General features: G+C 45.6%; 1 protein-coding gene across 4 annotated transcripts in view; it reads right to left on the minus strand.

The window, feature by feature from the left end:
* The window catches only part of ANO1 (anoctamin 1), a 169,164-nt gene that overhangs the window by 95,845 nt on the left and 52,877 nt on the right, over positions 1-20,442 (minus strand). For all 4 annotated transcript variants that reach the window (XM_040409086.1, XM_040409085.1, XM_040409088.1 and 1 more), the window contains exon 2: positions 6,393-6,559. In XM_040409086.1, coding sequence (XP_040265020.1) covers positions 6,393-6,559 — 167 coding nt within the window. The remainder of the gene's footprint in view (positions 1-6,392; positions 6,560-20,442) is intronic.

Consider the following 20,442-nt stretch of genomic DNA (forward strand, 5'->3'; position numbering starts at 1 on the left):
GTGCCGTCATACGGTGCTCATAGAAGTCCTAACTTGAAGCTAATTCCGGTGGCCACCGGGCCGGTAGACCGTCACGGTATTCGAAATAAGAGGTGGTAGGTTTGCATAATAAGATGGGGCCTGCGCTGTCAAGGTGCTTCCCACTAGGACCGGATACTCCTCCTTAGTCAGGACCACCCAGTGGGAGATGGCAGCAGAGATCCCAGGGAGAGATTTTATCAAAAATGGCATTAAGGAAAACTAACTGACTGACTTGCTTATAGCAACCAATCAGATTCCACCTTTCATTTTTCAGAGTTTCTATGGAAAATGAAAGGTGGACTCTGGTTGCTATAGGCGACTAAGCCAGTTTGCATTTACACCATTTTTGATAAATCTTCCCCTCAAGGTCAGCAGGCGGCTGATAGGTGTGCATTTTCTTTTGTGCGTGTGCAGACTGGAGAGTCAAGAGTGGAAGTCTGAGGAGGAAGATACTGAAAGATGAAGCAAATGTGTTGCCCATAGCAACCAATCACAGCGCAGCTTTCATTTTACACAGGTAAAATATGAATTAAAAGCTGTGCTGTGATTGGTTGCTATGGGCAACAAAGATTTTCTTTTAGACCATTTTATAAACCTGTATCAGTACCTTGCCCCTCAGACACCACAGGGGCCCATGTGTGACTGGACCAGCTGCTACCTCTGAACCTGTTGTTGTTACACCACTATTCTGGAGCCCTTCTGGACCTCAGAGCTCTTAAGTTTGCCAGTTTTACTGGGACTTGCTGAGGTTTGGGCCCCCAGTCACCAGGTCTATTTATCCGATTCCCGGGCCCCTGCACTGAATTGTATTGGCAGGACGCAGATATAATTGAGCAGCTGCCGTAGCATTGGCGGGATAATCAGCACTTTTTGTGATGCAGGCGGCATGATGACATTATCGCACCGCCGGCGAGTTTCTGTAGGAGCAGGCCTGCATGGCAGGATGACTACATGGGACCAGGGACAGGTAAGTATAGGGTAGGTGGCTCTATAGATGGCACAGAGCATGTAAGCCATTATCTGCATCAACCTCTGTAGACACCATATACAGGGAGCACATGGTGTATTGTAGAAGCAGAGAGCATGAGGTACTATATATGGGGCAGGCACAGTGTGTGGTGCTGTATACTGGAAGGCTCAGAGCATGTGCTGCTATATACTGGGGGGCACGGAACATTGGGCACAGTGCATGGGGCGCTGTATACTTTTCGGCTTGGAGTGTGGTGTTCTGTATACTGGGGGCATGTGGCGGCTCATAATGGGGGGCACAGGGCGTGTAGTGCCGCATACTGATTGGCTTGGAGTGTAGTGCGCTGCATACTGGGGGGGGGGGGGGGGGGCACAGGGCGTGCCATACTGGGGGGCGTGTGGCGCTGCATACTGGGGGGCGCAGGGCGTGTGGCGCTGCATACTGGGGGGCGCAGGGCGTGTAGCGATGCATACTGGGGGGCGCAGGGCGTGTGGCGCTGCATACTGGGGGGCGTGTGGCGCTGCATACTGGGGGGCGTGTGGCGCCGCATACTGGGGGGCGCAGGGCGTGTGGCGCCGCATACTGGGGGGCGCAGTGCGTGTGGCGCCGCATACTGGGGGGCGCAAGGCGTGTGGCACTGCATACTAGGGACACTTAGGTGATTCTGTTTTTAGGGAGCACTGTTATGTACACTATATAATAAGGTGCTGTGTGTGTGCAACGGACACCTCCCTCTAGGGCTCTCTATGTTGTGTCCCAGGTGTAGGAATTGCCGAGTGGTGTAGTGCGGCCTAAAATGTCTCTTATTGTGTGTCACGGTGCTCCTACCTGGATACGGCTGGACCCCAGGCTTTGGCTCCGAAGCAATAAATAGGGGTTCTGCTGTACTGACAGGCTGGCTGTATAACTGAGCTTCTTCTGACTCTAGGTTATGCCAGGAAACTTTCCTCCTGGCTCCTGAGGCTTCAAGCTTTGGCCTCCATGGCCAGCAGAGCTTAAGGTGCTCTGGCTGGCATAGGCATGTCCAACAGAGGCTTGCCACTGCACACCCTTCCCCTAGCTTGGGGGTAAGCTAGACTGACTAGAACTTCTGCCCCACCCTTCCTGCAGGAAATAGGGCTGGCCCACTCCTCTACAGAGGTGGGTTAGAATGGAATGGTAAGTTCCACTCTAACTATAGATCTGCTATATTTGCTGCCACTTGCTGGTGAACCAGGCACATTACATATGAACAGTTACATAACATTAGAAATTCAGTGTATAGGACCTGGAATAAATGCATAAGATGACATGAGATTAGACCAATAAAGACAGTAGCAATGTGCAAAAGTGGTAACACCACTCTGGGGTGTTACATCATGTGTATGGTAGGTTATTTTAAGAGGGTATAATATGTGAAACAATTGCATTTAGGGCACAGTGTATATTGTTATAATGTTCAGGGTGCAGTTTGTGGTACTAAGAGGAGTTTGTGTTTTATTATATAAGGTGCGGATGCCTGAGACATGTGGGCAGCAGAGATGAGTGGTTGCTGGGAGTCGTCATGGTGGTCTGAAGAGGACCGAAAGAGAAAATATCTGGAGGAGATGTCACCTGTAAGTCACTAAATGCAAATGTTTATTCTGCGTCTCATCAGTGCTATAGTCACATGTACAACCTAAAAGGCCGCTTCCATTTTCGCTGCCGCCTACAACTATCACCCGGTGAAGGGCTCTTCCAGGTTGCCATCTCTGGTATTTTATTTTATACATAGATTTTTTTCCTTTAGAATACCTATATATCCTGCACATGTAAAAAGTATGTGCAACTGATGGGTCATGCCTAAGGTATACCCTAACAGGCATTATGGCAAGACAGTCCTGGGGTCCTTTTATTAGAACCAGGTCTGTCCCTATAAAAACATCGGCCCCTGTAATTGTGATGATTGGGCTGATGGTGAGGTGACAACGGCGGCCCCCTCCTAGCACCTCAGGGGTTAAACCGGGATCGGATATTTCACTGTATATGTACATCGCTCCGCTGCCAGAATGTCCTGTGCGGGAAGGGATTAGAGTTCTTGCAGCATCTACATTTTGTCAAGTTGCTGAAATTTTGATTTGTTTGTTGTTTTTGAAAAAGCCAGGTGACAACTAACAAGGGTACAAATGCTGCTACTACAGAGGTTGTCACCCAGCCTTCCTTGAAAATGGAATGCCAAAATGACCATTAGAAAGACTGGTTGACGACCACTGTGCCAGCTTTAATGCTGGCCATATTAGTTTTAAATGTATTTGGAAGTTTGGGCTCTGCATTTATTCTGGGGGTATGATGAAAGGGTCCAAATTAATTTTGCGGTTCTGATAGTGAAACCCTCAGGTAAGGGTACGTTCACATCTGCAGCATCCAGGATCTGTCAGGAGTTTTCCGGATCTGGCATAGATAGTGCCACACAGAGACTATAATGGGATTCAACCACTTTTTCCAGCGAAATGCCGGCTTTCGAAAGCCGGCAATCATGCCAGAAAGCTTCCGGCTCCCGTTATAGTCTGTGGGGTCGTGCAGTACGTGGAACTATCTGGCTATGCTGGATTTAGAGAACTCCGGCAGGCTGTTCTCTACCAGGAACAGCCTACCGGATCCGAGATGCCACAGATGTGAACGTACCCTTACACTTAACTGTGTTGGCTTGGGTGAAAATAGAAATGCTAGTCGGCCCCCAAAAATATTTTTGCTCAGGGGCTTCCAACCAACCTAAACCGTCCCTGCCTCTCATGGTCTCTATGTCCCCATTCAATGGAAGTTTGTTTTTCTCTGTGGGTGATTTGAAGGGTTCACAACAGGGCGTTGGTGAGATTCCATGGCTATAGACCTGAAGGTGTATCCTGCAAACGGGATACTCAATTTGGGTTGATCTTCTGAGATATTGAGATTATTTGGAACTTCTTTTTAAGCTCACGCTCTTGTGATGATTAAAAAGGTTTCCAGCCCCTTATCAGTTTTTGACTGTCCACCCTGCAGAACCTGTCAAGTGAAGCGTGCTGACCTGCTCCCCAGTGCTCGATTCTGGCTCCTTGGGTCCACTGTTGTCTTCTCTGGACATCCAGTGCTGCAGGTAAACATCTGGTGCAGATGGGAGTTATGTGCACTGCTGCAGTCAATGACATGTACTCCAAGCAGCGCGCCAACCGCAGTGGTGGCCTGTGCCTCCTTATGTGACACGTTACAATGTGCAGTCTGGGAAAAAACTCCTTATGTGACGGCCACATCTCCTGGAGCGACTGCAGCTGATCTAACCAGCATCATTGTGGTTTATGATGCAGTCATTGAACTGAATGGAGTGCAGCACGACTCGCAACTTGCAGTGACTAAGACTCCAGAATCGCAAAAAAAAAAAAAACATCCAACGCTGTTGTTTTTTTTTGTTTTTTTTTGCAGTTCTGTGCTCGCAGTCGAGGCAACTTCAGACCCCATTCAGTTCAATGACTGCACTGCTGCACAGCGATCTTTGGTCATGCGACAGGTATCACAGCCGAGATCACGATGTAGCCCCAGCCTAAAGGATATGTGCACCTTCACAACCAATGCCTCCAACATAAAAAATAATTAATCCATATTGATTTTTTTTTTAAATCTACTATTTTGTGTATACAGGTTCCTTGCAGCACAAGGAGTCTCCATGGTAAGAGACTTAAAACATAATGAGTCATAAGTTATCACCGCCTACGATTTAATTTTGCCAGGATCCGTCCGATACCTAGAACTCCTTTTGACTGTGCAGCTCTTGTGTGGATGCTAGATTGGCCGGGATGTTATAAAGGCCAGGGAGAGGATATAAAATACATATGTACATATTGACTTAAGTGGAAGCAGCACTGCCAAAATCCCCGAGTCCAGAATCACCTGCAGACTCCATGTCAGCTACTGAACGAACACTAAGTGCATTACTTATAGATTATAGATCAGCAACCTTCGGCACTCCAGTTATTGTGAAACTACAATTCCCAGCACGCTCCATTCATTTCTATGAGAGTTCCTAAAAGAGCAGAGCAAGTATGCATGCTGGGAGTTGAAGTTTCACAACAGCTGGAGTGCCGGAGGTTGCCTATCCCTGCTATAGGGGGTGCAGAGGTGCCACATAAGAAGTCCCTACTTTGGGAGGATGGGGGAGCCGTTATGGATTTTGCAGTGGGGCCCTTTACATGATGCCTCTCTTGCTAGCTAGCAATGCAATGCTCATGGAGATCGGATCATTCCCCAGTGAAGCCACGTGGTCAGCCCCCATGGTACATGCACCTACCGGCCAGAGCTGCGAGTGTCTGTCAGACAGAAGTGCTGGGCATAGGACATTTTTGATACACGAGCCCCCTAGTTTTTGTTTTCATATATGATAAATACAGTCCGTTAATATGACCGGCCATGCTTCCTTGCTTAGCTGTCCAATAGCAAGTGCACATTTTTTTGGGAAGTGGCGAGGAGAACTACTGGGCATATGATAATCAGATTATTATATTCCGCTGGTGAGAGACAATCTATTTTGGGGGCATTCTGCACCGAGGAGGATGAGTGGGATTGTCAAAGAAATATTGTTAACCCCTCCAGCCCTGGAGCATGTAGCCTTACAGCACTCAGAGTAATGCAGGTAAACTAGATATGGGCTCCTAAGGTAGAGCAGAGCTGAGATTGCCATTTCACATAGTATGGGATCCATTCAACATGGTTTCCCCCCCCCCCCCATAGGACTGCAGGTAAACCGTTACCCCCATAGACCACCAATGTATACATCTGACGAGCCCACTGACTATCAATAGCCTAATGTATAGCAAAAGAGTGCCCCGTTAGCTGGTATACGCCACCATACCTTGGCCTCGGCTGTAGCATATCCACCATGCTTGTCAATGTGACTGTATAAAAAAAGAAAGCTCCTACCGTGCAGAATACGTTCCCCCCCCCCCCCCCCCCAATGGCGTATGTATAGAACAAGAGTAGGCAACCTTGAGCACTCCAGCTGTTGTGAAACTACAACTCCCAGCATACATACTTGCTCTGCTCTTTGTAGACCTTCCATAGAAATGAATGGCACATGCTGGGAATTGTACTTTCACAACAGATGGAGTGCCGAAGGTTGCTGACCCCTGGTATAGAGGGAATATATGGCGCAGTGTCCAAACGGTGACAAATTTATCCCGCTACATTTAACGCTGGTAAAGCCCAAGTGAAGACAAGTCTAAACTCCCAATGGATTTCACGGCAGTCCTAAAGTTCTTGGCAGTGATGGGGTTAAAACGATTTGACAGTTTTATAAAATTCCCAAAGGGGCCGTTATCCGGCTGCTGATACGCCGGGGCTCCGCGTAGAGATGATCTACAAGGTGGACGTGACATATGTTACATGGGTACAAGGTGGAAGAACATCTGCCACTTACCAAGGTGTCCGGCTGGATGTAGCCGATGTCTTCGATGGCTTTGATGTTGATGATGTGGACGCCTTTCTCCTGATCAGGAGTGACGTGGTACTTCTCGTTCTCCTTCATGGTGTCATGTAAACTTTCTCCAGGCTGAACCTTCAAGCCTCTGCATGCAGCGTGCTGGTCTGCAAGACACAAGGGTACGACATCCAACTGAGGCAGTGATCTGAGCCCGTCTCTCCCACGCCTCTAAAAAACCTGCTCTCCCAAGCTCAGCCTCTCTTGACTTCTTCCTCGCTCTGCCCAGCAGCGAGTCAAGTCCTCCAGGGAAATTCATTGTCAAAGTGAATTACTCAGCAAAGGGCTAATTAAATCACGCATTTGTTTATTAAAGGGCGGCCCTCCTTCCTCCAAAGTTTTCTAGTGGTGGGGGGGGGGGGGTGTTCTGGATTGGGATGCGTTGCAGTGGCAGGTGACATGACACAACTCAAATTAGTGTTACTCACACACCCAAAATCGGATTGGGATCAGAGTCCTCCCCTGTCCTAAGCCATCTGTACCTGTTTAAAGGAGCAGTAAAGTTTTATAGTACCCACAAAGGGGATGTTCCATGATTTAATGTCCAATATGAAAGTCGGACACCGTATAGCACGTGACCATCTCAATGTAACAAATGTATTGATGTCCAGGTGCTTTCTCAAATGTTAGGTAAATTCTATGATGGCTTTTTAGAATGGAACTGATACAAAAAGTATATCTAAAAGTTACTGAAGAATAATATTTACTTTGTGAAACAGAATATCCCTTTAAATGTAGTGATTTTTTTAAAATAAAATATTACCAGTAAATTGAGTCAGATTGTAAACTGCATAGTGCATTATAATCTTCTACTGATCCTGGATTACAGCCTGCAATACACTTCAGAGCTGCACTCACTATTCTGCTGGGGGAGTCACTGTGTACATACATTACTTATCCTGTACTGATCCTGAGTTACATCCTGTATTATACTCCAGAGCTGCACTCACTGTTCTGCTGGTGCAGTCACTGTGTACATACATTACATTACTTCTCTTGTACTGATCCTAAGTTACATTCTGCATAACTCTGGAATACTGAGTGCAGCTCTGGAGTATAATACAGGATGTAACTCAGGGTCAGTACAGGATAAGTAATGTATGTACACAGTGACTTCACCAGCAGAATAGTGAGTGCAGCTCTGGAGTATAATACAGGATGTAACTCAGGATAAGTAATGTAATGTATGTACACAGTGACTTCACCAGCAGAATAGTGAGTGCAGCTCTGGAGTATAATACAGGATGTAACTCAGGATCAGTACAGGATAAGTAATATATGTATGTACACAGTGACTCCACCAGCAGAATAGTAAGGACTCTGTTTTGCCACATAGAAAACAGTTTTCCACAGAATCTTTACAATATCAAGGAGGATCATCCTGGTGATGGATTATCAGGGTGTTGGTCCCATTATAGATCTTAATAGGGAAAATCAGCCAAAGTGACCATTTCTTCTCACATACACACAAACTGATCCTACTCGTGGAGATCTGTTAATTTGGATCACTGTAGATTTCCAAACCCCAAATCAATTTATATAGACACTGAAATCAGTGTCTATATAACACGTGAGAAGAACACAGTGGCATCACTTTCTATAATGCGTGTTCTCTGTGTTGGATATCCTGTACGGTCTGTGTAGTGTCCCTTTAAGTAGCTCCCTTGACAGAATGACGGTCTACCCATTACAGGAAACACTGCGGAGCCCCAGTGTTATTAAAGGGTTAAGGGTAAATTTATGTCGTTCACATCCTCTTCTGAGTCCCAAGATATTTGGGGAATTTTAGACATAAATAATATTGTAGCTAAAGTTTCAAAAGATATAGAATGAGCTAAAAAACTGTAACAAATCTGCGGCAAAACAAAGCTAAAAATAGCAAACCATCTCAATGTCTCCTGATATATCCATGAATGTCTCATGAATGGGATGATGAAAGTTACAAGAACTAGCAAACCTTACACTGCTGTGGTCCCTCAGCTGCAGGGAAACTACTACTCACAGCAAGCACTAAGCCAGGGTATAATGGGAGTTGTAGTTTTACAATGGTAACATCTACAATTCAATCACGACAGACAGGGCAACATCATCACTGACCTCCACATTCAAAGCGATTTTGTAACTGTCAGGGTGTATGGACATCATGGAGGAGGAAGGTCTCCTGCTTAAGGACCTCTCTACGACACGACAAACAAGCTGTTCTCACTGTGGTCCACGTGGCTGTCCCTGTATTCATTTGAATGGCTGACATGTGATACTACATTTTTCCTGTAGTGGCCGCTATACCCCAACGTCCTCAGTTGGGGTCTTTCTGAAGCCACACCCATTGTGATCAGCTGATCACTGCCGACTTCATTTACAGGGAGTTGGCCCATTTGGGGCTTTAAGGCCTCTTTCACACAACCGTTTTTATTTTATTTTTTTCAATTTATGGGCCGTTTTTTTGCGTTCCGTATACGAAACCATTCATTTCAATGGTTCCGCCAAAAAAAACGGGATGTACTCCGTATGCATTCCATTTCCGTATTTCCATTTTTCCGTTCCGTTGAAAGATAGAACATGTCCTATTATTGCCCGCAAATCACGTTTCGTGGCTCCATTAAAGTCAATGGGTCCGCAAAAAAAGGAACACATACGGAAATGCATCCGTATGTCTTCCGTATCAGTTCCGTTTTTGCGGAACCATTTATTGAAAATGTTATGCCCAGCCCAATTTTTTTAATGTAATTACTGTATAGGCCATACTGAAAAAACGGAAACAAAAAAGGGAACAATGGATCCGTGAAAAACGGACCGCAAAACACTGAAAAGCCATACGGTCGTGTGAAAGAGGCCTTAATGGCATATTGCTTGGATATGCCATCAATGTCAGACAGGTGCAGGTCCCAACTCTTGTATACAGTCCTGTCTAGAGAATCGGACGCCGCCAAGTGAAGAAGAGCACACCCCACACTACGGAAGTCCTGAGAATAGCTGAGTGAGCACGCTCCGCTTTATTCGGAAGTCCCCAAGCAGTGAATAGAGAGTGCTAGGTTTAAGCGCGGCCGTCTCTCTATTCCCTGCTATGGGACTGCCATTGCCATTTTTGGAACTTCCATAGCGGTGAATGAATAGCGGCCCTAGGGACCCTATTCTGGAGATCAATATGGGTTCCACATTGATTTTTGGCATGGAAAATTACAAATTGTGGTATCTGCACTGTAACGTGTGACTTTTCTCCCTTCTTGGTTCTTTGAAACAGTTGGTGGATTTACTCAGAGGGGGCACGGTCAGAAACATCCCAAGAGGTTTATAATTTCTGAAAAAAATGTGGCAAAAAGCAACACTATAGATTTTTGGCCTTTTAGGACAGTCCAAGATGTGCAAACTTTATTAAGACGTGTGTGCCGCTTAATAAATTTGGCACAATTTTCCTCCAATTCCTGCGACGGTCAACTGTTCGAAGGGGTCACTGTGCTGGGACAAGCGCTGGTGGTCTCTTCATAGTCTACCAAGCACAGCGCTGTACATCCTGTAGTGGCTGTGCTGGGTATTGCAGCTCAATCGCATTCACTTGGGACAGAGCTGCGCAAAGGCCATGTGACTGATGGACGGGGCATCACTGGCCAAGGAAGAGGCTGCAGTGCTCATCCAGGTGCCATAGCCCCTTCCAACAGCTGATCGGCAGGGTTGCCAAGTGTTGGACCCCCACCGATCAGCGCCACCCTGTTAAGGCTCTGTTCACATTTCCACTCAAATTTCTTCAAATTGCTGGGAAAGATTGTGCCGCGTACTACATTGTTCTTGCTGTCAAACTGGTGGACATCTGACAAACTCATTCTCCTGCCGCAGCCACTGTCTAAGAAATATAATATTTTATAGATGCCCATTCAAACCCCCCCATACCCATGAGGTCCGTATGATATTATAGGTTTGTGTTCTTTAAGCAACTTGTTTGTATATCATCCATATGGAGGTTATAGAGAGGTGAACTACTCGGTGCCCCCTCTATTAGCCAGGAGAACAGTGGCGCTCCTCCTGGGCGTGACCCGTGCATGCATTACACAGGAGGACCAATGCAAGGGGAAATAAAAATTAACTGGGTCTCTCGGCAGTGGCTGCTGGTCACCAAGCCTCCAAGTAACAGAACCCCTGAGATCAGCTACTGAAAAGGTTTAGCTGGTAGCAACCCCTACGGCCTCCAAACTATCATAGCTCTTGGTTATCAATGTCCTTATTCTGACTAAAAACAGAAAGAGGGGAAGGTTTTGCAAAATTCTTTGTATTTTGATGAAATAATTAGTGTTTCTTAAAGCTATTTTTGTGACCTAATGTTTCCCTTCGGACTCTGCTCCAAGATATCCAGCTGCTTTAGCTCTAAAGGTTGTTTGAGAGACTCCTTTCAAGAATATTGTCTGATGCCACATATAGAAATGCCTGAAGATGAAATGGTTGGGGGAGAGGGAGGTCTTCATGATCTGGGCCTAATTAAAGGAGCCCCAGGGGTCAGACCGCTTCGGCACACATTGCTTGTTATTAGTGCAATCAAAATCAATGGTTCTCGATGGAGAGTAATTATGAGGGTCAGTAATAATACAACTAACCTCTGTCCATCCCCTGTATAAGTAGTGCTGTTCTCCTCCTTTCCCTTTTTCTTCAACAGTTTTAACTGACTCTAGTCCTCGTCAGCCTGCAGCCCCACCTCTATAGCATGGGATCTACAGTACTGAGAACAGCCAATCAGGTGTGCATCTTGGGAGTTGTAGTTTTACCACAGCTGGAGTGCCGGAGGTTAGCCATCACAGACCTACACGATACTACCATGGCTCCACTGGCCCACCAGGAGCAATATTAGAGTATGACGGGAGAGAATACACAAGGAAAGGCACGCAAAATACATAGTCCGTGTAGGACCCATGCTTCCCATAGCTGGATGCTAGGGCTGACAGAAAATACTTGGTATTGCTCTCGTTATATGAAGATAAGAGCAAAGCACTTTGCCAATCTCCCCCCTTAAAAAGTTGCACAGTTGGGACAATTCCTTTCCATTAGAAGGGTCACCACTATATCTGTCAGTCACAGCAATGAGCTACAATCTGTGAAAGAACCGGTCAGCAAGTGTTACATTCTCCTACAGCGCCACCACAGGGGAAATGAAGCTTTACATGCAGCTTATTTAAAGGGAACCTGTCACCGGGATTTTGTGTATAAAGCTGAGGACATGGGTTGCTAGATGGCCGCTAGCACATCCGCAATACCCAGTCCCCATAGCTCTGTGTGCTTTTATTGTGTAAAAAAAACGATTTGATACATATGGAAATTAACATAAGAGTCATATCTTACTTGTGTGACCAGAGAATAGTCATATTTTCAAGCTCTGACTGATCTCAGGTTAATTTGCATATGTATCAAATCGGTTTTTATACACAATAAAAGCACCCAGAGCTATGGGGACTGGGTATTGCGGATGTGCTAGCGGCCATCTAGCAACCCATGTCCTCAGCTCTATACACAAAATCCCGGTGACAGGTTCCCTTTAAATGAAGGCATCATCTGTGTAATGCAGGCTCCTCTGCAGACAGTCGCTCTGTGCAGCCAATATCTCCTTTGACTAATAGAAGGGGCCCCCAATAAAGGAGATTCCTCTTTTAACTTAGAATGCCATAATAGGATATTTGGAAATTCATTTTTTAAACCAGACACCCATATATGGTGAAACTCAAAATGCAACCTGCCGCTCTGATATGATAAGACCTTTTTACTTTCTTTTGTTTTTTCTTTTTAGCATTCTATGTTAATATGTAATATATACGTTATATCCACTAAAATAGAATTTGATACATACTGGCAATGGCAGATTAATAAATATGGGTAGTTTTGAAGGGCCAGGTGGCCAAAGATTTGTTGCACACTACAGTTTGTCCAAATTTATTGCCCTAAATTGAAGCAGAAAGTGGGACAAAACTGCTTTGTGCAATAATTTCTGGCACAATTGAGTGCAGTACCTACAGAAGGACCAGCACAGATAAAGTCACGTGACCATATGGGTGCAGGTCCTCTCTGGTGACATGACCATATCTGTGCTGGTGTCTAAGCCTAAAGGAAGAGAAGCAAAGAGGTGAAGAGTGTGAACTGTTTTGTAAATGTATGGGGTCCGGGGTGTTGGTTTAGGCAGTGTGTTCTGAAAGCTGACTTTCTTTAGAGCGTTTGGTCTGGGGTGTGTATATTTAGAGGGGTCCGGTTGAAGGTCTTTTCTGGGAACTGTATTTGTTCAGTGGGTATGGTCTGGGCACTGTAATAATTTATGGGGTTTGGGGCTTGTATTTATTTAGGTGGTTTGGTCTTGGGTCTGTTTTTATTTTGGGGTCTGGTCTGAGGTCTGAATTTATTTGTGCTTCCATAGTAGCTAGAAATGTCTGCAGAAGAGCGGATCAAAGATTCCTGGGCAGCAAACTCTGCAGTCATCAGCAGAAGTCGTCATGGTGGTGTAGGCTGGAAGGAGAAGAAATGAGAGCATCTACAATCGGAGAAGAGTTTATCACATCTCCTGCTATGTGTCTGTAATAGTAGATCCTTGTATGCCAGAAAAAAATGTCGGGGTATTCGAAGCCAAACTGACAACTGGGGGGTAAACATTCTTCTTTTGTCACCCTATGCAGTTTGATACTGTTGGCGATGACTGGGCACTGTTATTGTGCAGAGGAACCCTTTAACAAGGTCTACTGGCTGGTTTGTGCTGAGTATAGACACTGTGGGGAGGGAAGGGGACATGTTTTGGGAATGGCCTAGGGCCTATGTTTTAATTAATCTGCCACTTAATAGAAACAATAGACCGCATTCCACTACATTATTATTATTATTATTATTATTATTATTATTAAAGCGCCATTTATTCCATAGCGCTGTACATATGATAAGGGGTCACATACATAATACAGACAATTGCACTAAGCATGAACTAGACGAGTTACAAACTGGTAAAGGAGGAGAGAGGGCGATGCCCGTGAGGGCTTACAATCTACATGGTATGGGAGAAGGACACAGTAGGTGCGGGTGAAGTTGGTCATGGAGGTATGGAGGCAGCAGGGTCACTGGTTGTAGGCTTGTCTGAAGAGGTGTTTTTTCAGGTTTCTTTTGAAGGATTCCACTGTAGGTAAGAGTCTGATATGTTGGGGTAGCGAGTTCCAGCGTGTGGGGATGCGCAGGAGAAATCTTGGAGGCGACTGTGGGAAGAGGTGATAAGAGGAGAGGAGAGAAGGAGGTCTTGTGAAGATCGGAGAGTGCGTGTGGGGATGTATCGGGAAAGTAGCTCAGAGATATAGGGAGGGGACAGGTTATGGACGGCCTTGTATGTATTTGTTAGTATTTTGAAGTGAATTCGCTGGGCAATGGGGAGCCAGTGAAGGGATTGGCAGAGGAGTAACAGGGGGAGAGGTGGATTAGTCGGGCAGCAGAGTTGAGGATAGATTGGAGGGGTGCAAGAGTGCTAGATTGAAGGTCACAGAGGAGGATGTTGCAGTAGTCTAGATGGGAGATGATGAGGGCATGTACAAGCATTTTCGCAGACTCAAAGTCAAGGAAAGCGCGGATGCGGGAGATGTTTTTGAGTTGGAGGCGTTAGGTGGTGGAAAGGGCTTGGATGTGCGGTCGGAAGGAGAGGGCAGAATCCAAGGTCACTCCAAGGCAGCGGACTTGGTTGACCGGGGAGAGTGTGCAGCCATTGATCGTGATAGATAGATCTGTTGGGGAGTTTGAGCAAGATGGGGGAAAGATGATGAATTCTGTTTTTATCCATGTTAAGTTTTAAAAAGCGAGAGGAGAAGGAGGATATGGATGATAGGCATTGTGGGATTCTGGATACTAAGACAGTGATGTCTGGACCAGAGAGGTAGATCTGTGTGTCGTCAGCATAAGAGTGATACTGAAAGCCATGGGACTCTATGAGCTGTCCCAGGCCGAAAGTGTAGATAGAGAAGAGCAGTTGTCCTAGGAGAGAGCCTTGCGGGACACCAACAGAGAGGGAATGAGAAGAGGAGGTGGTGTGAGAGTGGGAGATGCTAAATGTGGAAATTCACTGCAGATCATGGTCAGACCAATGAAAGGTATAAAACACATTAAGAATAATCTCATGCTTTCCATATCCTAGACTCTTTTGCTGCTGTAGGTGGTTGCGGCATCATTGGAAGTTTTGCTATGGCGGCTCATGAATACTTGTATGACAGATGATGATGAGTAAATGCCTCTAAGATGTGAAGGATGGCAGTCTTGGTGGGTTTAGTCTCCTTGCTGTGTATTTGTAAGATGTCATGCCATCCTGAGACCATCTGCACTCCAGTGCTACAGCAGCATTACCGACATTTTGATCATCTGACATTTCCGGTAATGTGAGCGCTCAGAGTATTTGTGTTGGTATGTATGCGGCCTCCTTCAAGTCTCTGGCAGAAGGACAGAAGTGACGCCTAACATAAGATCGCATACTCCCTGCCCTGAAAAATGCCAAGGATCCCTTGGTACAAGAAACGGTTCTGAAAATGAATATAGAATTTACTGTCTTGTTTTGTGCAGTTGGTAGAATAGTCGCTTGTAGCCATCCGCCATACATGTACCATGCTGGGGGGCTTCACCTAACACCCAGTTGCTTTGATCACATGGGCACAGTGGTTCTGATTGACAGTAACCACCCCGCAATGGCTGCTTAACCCCTGTAACACAGTGATCAATAGCAATTGCAGCATCATAAGACAGGGAGACTCCCTTTGCTTCCTGATCATTTAGCGCTAATGATATCAATTGCCGTGGCTGTTGGTTTTATGGTGAATTTAGGGTTGAGCGACTCAATTTGTCTCCTCAAACAGAGCTCTACACCTACGACAGGGTGCTGCTTGATTGACTGGGCTGGACATCGTGCCTGGCCCTGACAATTTTGCACCTGCGCCGCTGCTCCAAGTGGCGGCGCAGATGCAGAAGCTCTACAGCTACTGTGCATGTGCCGCTTCACTTCCTATTCGCAGCGCATGAACAGTGGTTGCTTCGGAAGTGGATGCAGAGCCTTTGCACTTAGTGCAAGCGTGTGATTGTCAGGGTCAGGCAAGATGTTCAACCTGATCAATCGAGCAGCAGGGGTGCGTCCTTAACTTCGGGGACACCCTGTCACAGGTGTAGAGCTCTGCTTGAAAACAAATCGATTTGCTCATCTGTAATTGTAATACATGGGTGTTCTAATTTATTGTACTCCAAAAATAAAATTGAAAAGTAAAAGTCCCTTATAGACAAAAAAAAGGAAGCAAACTTCTAAAATAATAAGTTAAAGGGGTTATCCAGGAATTACAATTGAGGACGTATCCTCCAGGATAGGTCATCAATTTTAGATTGAAAAATAACGGTGGAGCCCCAGTGATGGGTCTTCAACACAGTGAAAGCCAGATATCCCTCAAAGGGAAAAAAAAACGAGCAAAGGGGTGTCCCCATTACAGAGATCACCAGATCCACCATATTAAGTGGCCCCTATGTCAGGATCCCGCTCTTTTACAAGCCTTAAGGATGTGACCGGGGCGGGGGTTATCCATCCACAGACAGCTGTTTCGGGGTGTTGCCCCTCATCAGTGTGGAGTAGGATTCTGGCTAACCCGGAATAATGCCTTGGAGACTACTCCAACAAAACAATGGCTGACCTTAGGGAGACCAGCTACAGAAAACACTGTGGAGCCTCATTTAAGAGTCTCTGCACAGCAATCCAAAGTGCAAAGCTCGGGATCTTGACATAGGGGCCACTTAATATGGTGATCTCTGTAATGGGGACACCCCTTTGCTCGGTTTTCCTTCCTTTGAGGGATATCTGACTTTCACTGTGTTGAAGACCAGTGATGGTCAGTTCGCAGTGTTCGCCTGCGAACACATGCGGGCTGCCATCTTGACTCACAAGTCCGGCGATGCACAGGGAAGCCCTTACCTGTGCCTGTGCGCGAGCCAGTCTGAAATCAAATGTGGTCACCGGGAGCAGGCAGTTCCGAGAACAGCCGCCGGGGGCCTTCATCGGGCTGTTCTCGGAACTGCCTGCTCCCGGTGACCGCATTTGATTTCAGACCGGCTCGCGCTCAGGCACAGGTAAGGGCTTCCCTGTGCATCGCCGGACTTGTGAGTCAAGATGGCAGCCCGCATGTGTTCGCAGGCGAACACTGCGAACTGACCATCACTGTTGAAGACCCATAACTGGGGCTCCACGGTTATTTTGCATATTACGGTTTCCCAGGGAGCTTTGCACTTTGGATTGCTGTGTTGAGACTAGGTTCTTCTGAAATCCAGTGCCAGCGCCGTTCACAAGATTCGCTGTGCCTGCGCACTTCATTCCCCATTCCGGCACATGCGCATTAAACTCTCTTGTGCCTCTGCCCATAATGGGGAATGAAGTGCGCAGGCACGGCGAATCTTGTGAACGGCGCTGGTGCTGGATTTCTGAAGAACCTAGGGCGGGCCAGAGGGGTGAAAGGGGAGGGGTTTCATATAAATGGCGACGAGGGGCCTGGGCACCGGCTGCTTGAACGCCGCCCCTGGGCACCTTCAGACCTGATTTGCATATTGAATAAAAGTGTTTTTTGAAGAAAATAAGCGACGGACAGCTAAACAGTAAGTAGCATTCCAATATGGGGACTATAATGGTGTTAGTGTTGTATAATGGTCAGTATAGGTGAAAGACTCCTTTTAAATGAGGCTCCACGGTGTAGCGGATTCATTTTAGATTGGTGGGGGTCCAAAACCTGGGATCCTAGCCGATGCACCATGGGCGCCGCCGTCTCTTCCTAGGCCAGGAGTCGGCAACCTTCGGCACTCCAGCTGTTGTGAAACTACAATACCCAACATGCTCCAGTCATTTCTATGGGCGGTCTGAGAAGAGCAAAGCAAGTATGTATGCTAGGAGTTGTAGTTCCACAACAGCTGGAGTGCTGAAGGTTGCCTACCCCTGTCCTAGGCCATGTGACGTCATGGTACATGACCTAGTGTAAGTTCAGCCCCATTCATGTCAATGTGGCTGATCTGCAATACCAAGCACAGCCACTATACAATGGAGGGCACTGTGCTTGGAAAGCTGCCGAGAGCCCACAGCGCACACCTGAGGATAGGTCATAATTATATTTACCCAGATAACCCCTGCTCACAGCTTACCAAGCACAGCGCCATCCATTGTATAGTGCCTGTGCTTGGTATTGCAGCCCAAGTCCATTCACTTGAATAGAACGGAGCTACCATTAGTAAGCAGAGATGAGGAACTGAAGTAAATTAGGATGTCGGAAAACCTTCCATGATGCAATGACAGGTTGCACTTTCTATACGTCAGGCTGATACTGTAGATGTCCTTGCTTTCTGCCACCTGTGAGGATTTTTTTTAATGCAGTTTGTAAGACAAACCTGAACGTGGAAACCCAGGAGATGTGTAACCTCCTGCTGGGGAATTTAACCACCTCAGCCCCCAGTGCTTAAACACCCTGAAAGACCAGGCCACTTTTTACACTTCTGACCTACACTACTTTCACCATTTATTGCTCGGTCATGCAACTTACCACCCAAATGAATTTTACCTCCTTTTCTTCTCACTAATAGAGCTTTCATTTGGTGGTATTTCATTGCTGCTGACATTTTTACTTTTTTTGTTATTAATCGAAATTTAACGATTTTTTTGCAAAAAAATGACATTTTTCACTTTCAGTTGTAAAATTTTGCAAAAAAAACGACATCCATATAGAAATTTTGCTCTAAATTTATAGTTCTACATGTCTTTGATAAAAAAAAAATGTTTGGGTAAAAAAAAAATGGTTTGGGTAAAAGTTATAGCGTTTACAAACTATGGTACAAAAATGTGAATTTCCGCTTTTTGAAGCAGCTCTGACTTTCTGAGCACCTGTCATGTTTCCTGAGGTTCTATAATGCCCAGACAGTACAAACACCCCACAAATGACCCCATTTCTGAAAGTACACACCCTAAGGTATTCGCTGATGGGCATAGTGAGTTCATAGAACTTTTTATTTTTTGTCACAAGTTAGCGGAAAATTATGATTTTTTTTTTTTTTTTTTTTTTTTTCTTACAAAGTCTCATATTCCACTAACTTGTGACAAAAAATAAAAAGTTCTATGAACTCACTATGCCCATCAGCGAATACCTTGGGGTCTCTTCTTTCCAAAATGGGGTCACTTGTGGGGAAGTTATACTGCCCTGGCATTCTAGGGGCCCAAATGTGTGGTAAAGAGTTTGAAATCAAATTCTGTAAAAAATGACCAGTGAAATCCGAAAGGTGCTCTTTGGAATATGGGCCCCTTTGCCCACCTAGGCTGCAAAAAAGTGTCACACATCTGGTATCTCCGTACTCAGGAGAAGGTGGGGAATGTGTTTTGGGGTGTCTTTTTATATATACCCATGCTGGGTGAGAGAAATATCTTGGCAAAAGACAACTTTTCCCATTTTTTTTATACAAAGTTGTCATTTGACCAAGGTATTTATCTCACCCAGCATGGGTATATGTAAAAAGACACCCCAAAACACATTCCTCAACTTCTCCTGAGTACGGGGATACCAGATGTGTGACACTTTTTTGCAGCCTAGGTGGGCAAAGGGGCCCATATTCCAAAGAGCACCTTTCGGATTTCACTCCTCATTTTTTCCTGAATTTGATTTCAAACTCCTTACCACACATTTGGGCCCCTAGAATACCAGGGCAGTATAACTACCCCACAAGTGACCCCATTTTGGAAAGAAGACACCCCAAGGTATTCCGTGAGGGGCATGGCGAGTTCCTAGAATTTTTTATTTTTTGTCACAAGTTAGTGGAAAATGATGATTTATTTTTTTATTTTTTTTTTCATACAAAGTCTCATATTCCACAAACTTGTGACAAAAAATAAAAACTTCCATGAACTCACTATGCCCATCAGCGAATACCTTGGGGTCTCTTCTTTCCAAAATGGGGTCACTTGTGGGGTAGTTATACTGCCCTGGCATTCTAGGGGCCCAAATGTGTGGTAAGTAGGTAAATGACCTGTGAAATCCGAAAGGTGCTCTTTGGAATGTGGGCCCCTTTGCCCACCTAGGCTGCAAAAAAGTGTCACACATCTGGTATCTCTGTATTCAGGAGAAGTTGAGGAATGTGTTTTGGGGTGTCTTTTTACATATACCCATGCTGGGTGAGATAAATATCTTGGTCAAATGCCAACTTTGTATAAAAAAATGGGAAAAGTTGTCTTTTGCCAAGATATTTCTCTCACCCAGCATGGGTATATGTAAAATGACACCCCAAAACACATTCCCCAACTTCTCCCGATTACGGAGATACCAGATGTGTGACACTTTTTTGCAGCCTAGATGGGCAAAGGGGCCCATATTCAAAAGAGCACCTTTCGGATTTCACAGGTCATTTTTTACAGAATTTGATTTCAAACTCCTTACCACACATTTGGGCCCCTAGAATGCCAGGGCAGTATAACTACCCCACAAGTGACCCCATTTTGGAAAGAAGAGACCCCAAGGTATTCGCTGATGGGCATAGTGAGTTCATGGAACTTTTTATTTTTTGTCACAAGTTAGTGGAATATGAGACTTTGTATGAAAAAAAAAATAAATAAAAAAATCATCATTTTCCACTAACTTGTGACAAAAAATAAAAAATTCTAGGAACTCGCCATGCCCCTCACGGAATACCTTGGGGTGTCTTCTTTCCAAAATGGGGTCACTTGTGGGGTAGTTATACTGCCCTGGCATTTTCCAGGGGCCCTAATGTGTGGTAAGTAGGTAAATGACCTGTGAAATCCTAAAGGTGCTCTTTGGAATATGGGCCCCTTTGCCCACCTAGGCTGCAAAAAAGTGTCACACATGTGGTATCGCCGTATTCAGGAGAAGTTGGGGAATGTGTTTTGGGGTGTCATTTTACATATACCCATGCTGGGTGAGAGAAATATCTTGGCAAAAGACAACTTTTCCCATTTTTTTATACAAAGTTGGCATTTGACCAAGATATTTCTCTCACC

Source organism: Bufo bufo, chromosome 10 (assembly GCF_905171765.1).
Source record: "Bufo bufo chromosome 10, aBufBuf1.1, whole genome shotgun sequence".
In the NCBI taxonomy this organism is placed as follows: domain Eukaryota; kingdom Metazoa; phylum Chordata; class Amphibia; order Anura; family Bufonidae; genus Bufo; species Bufo bufo.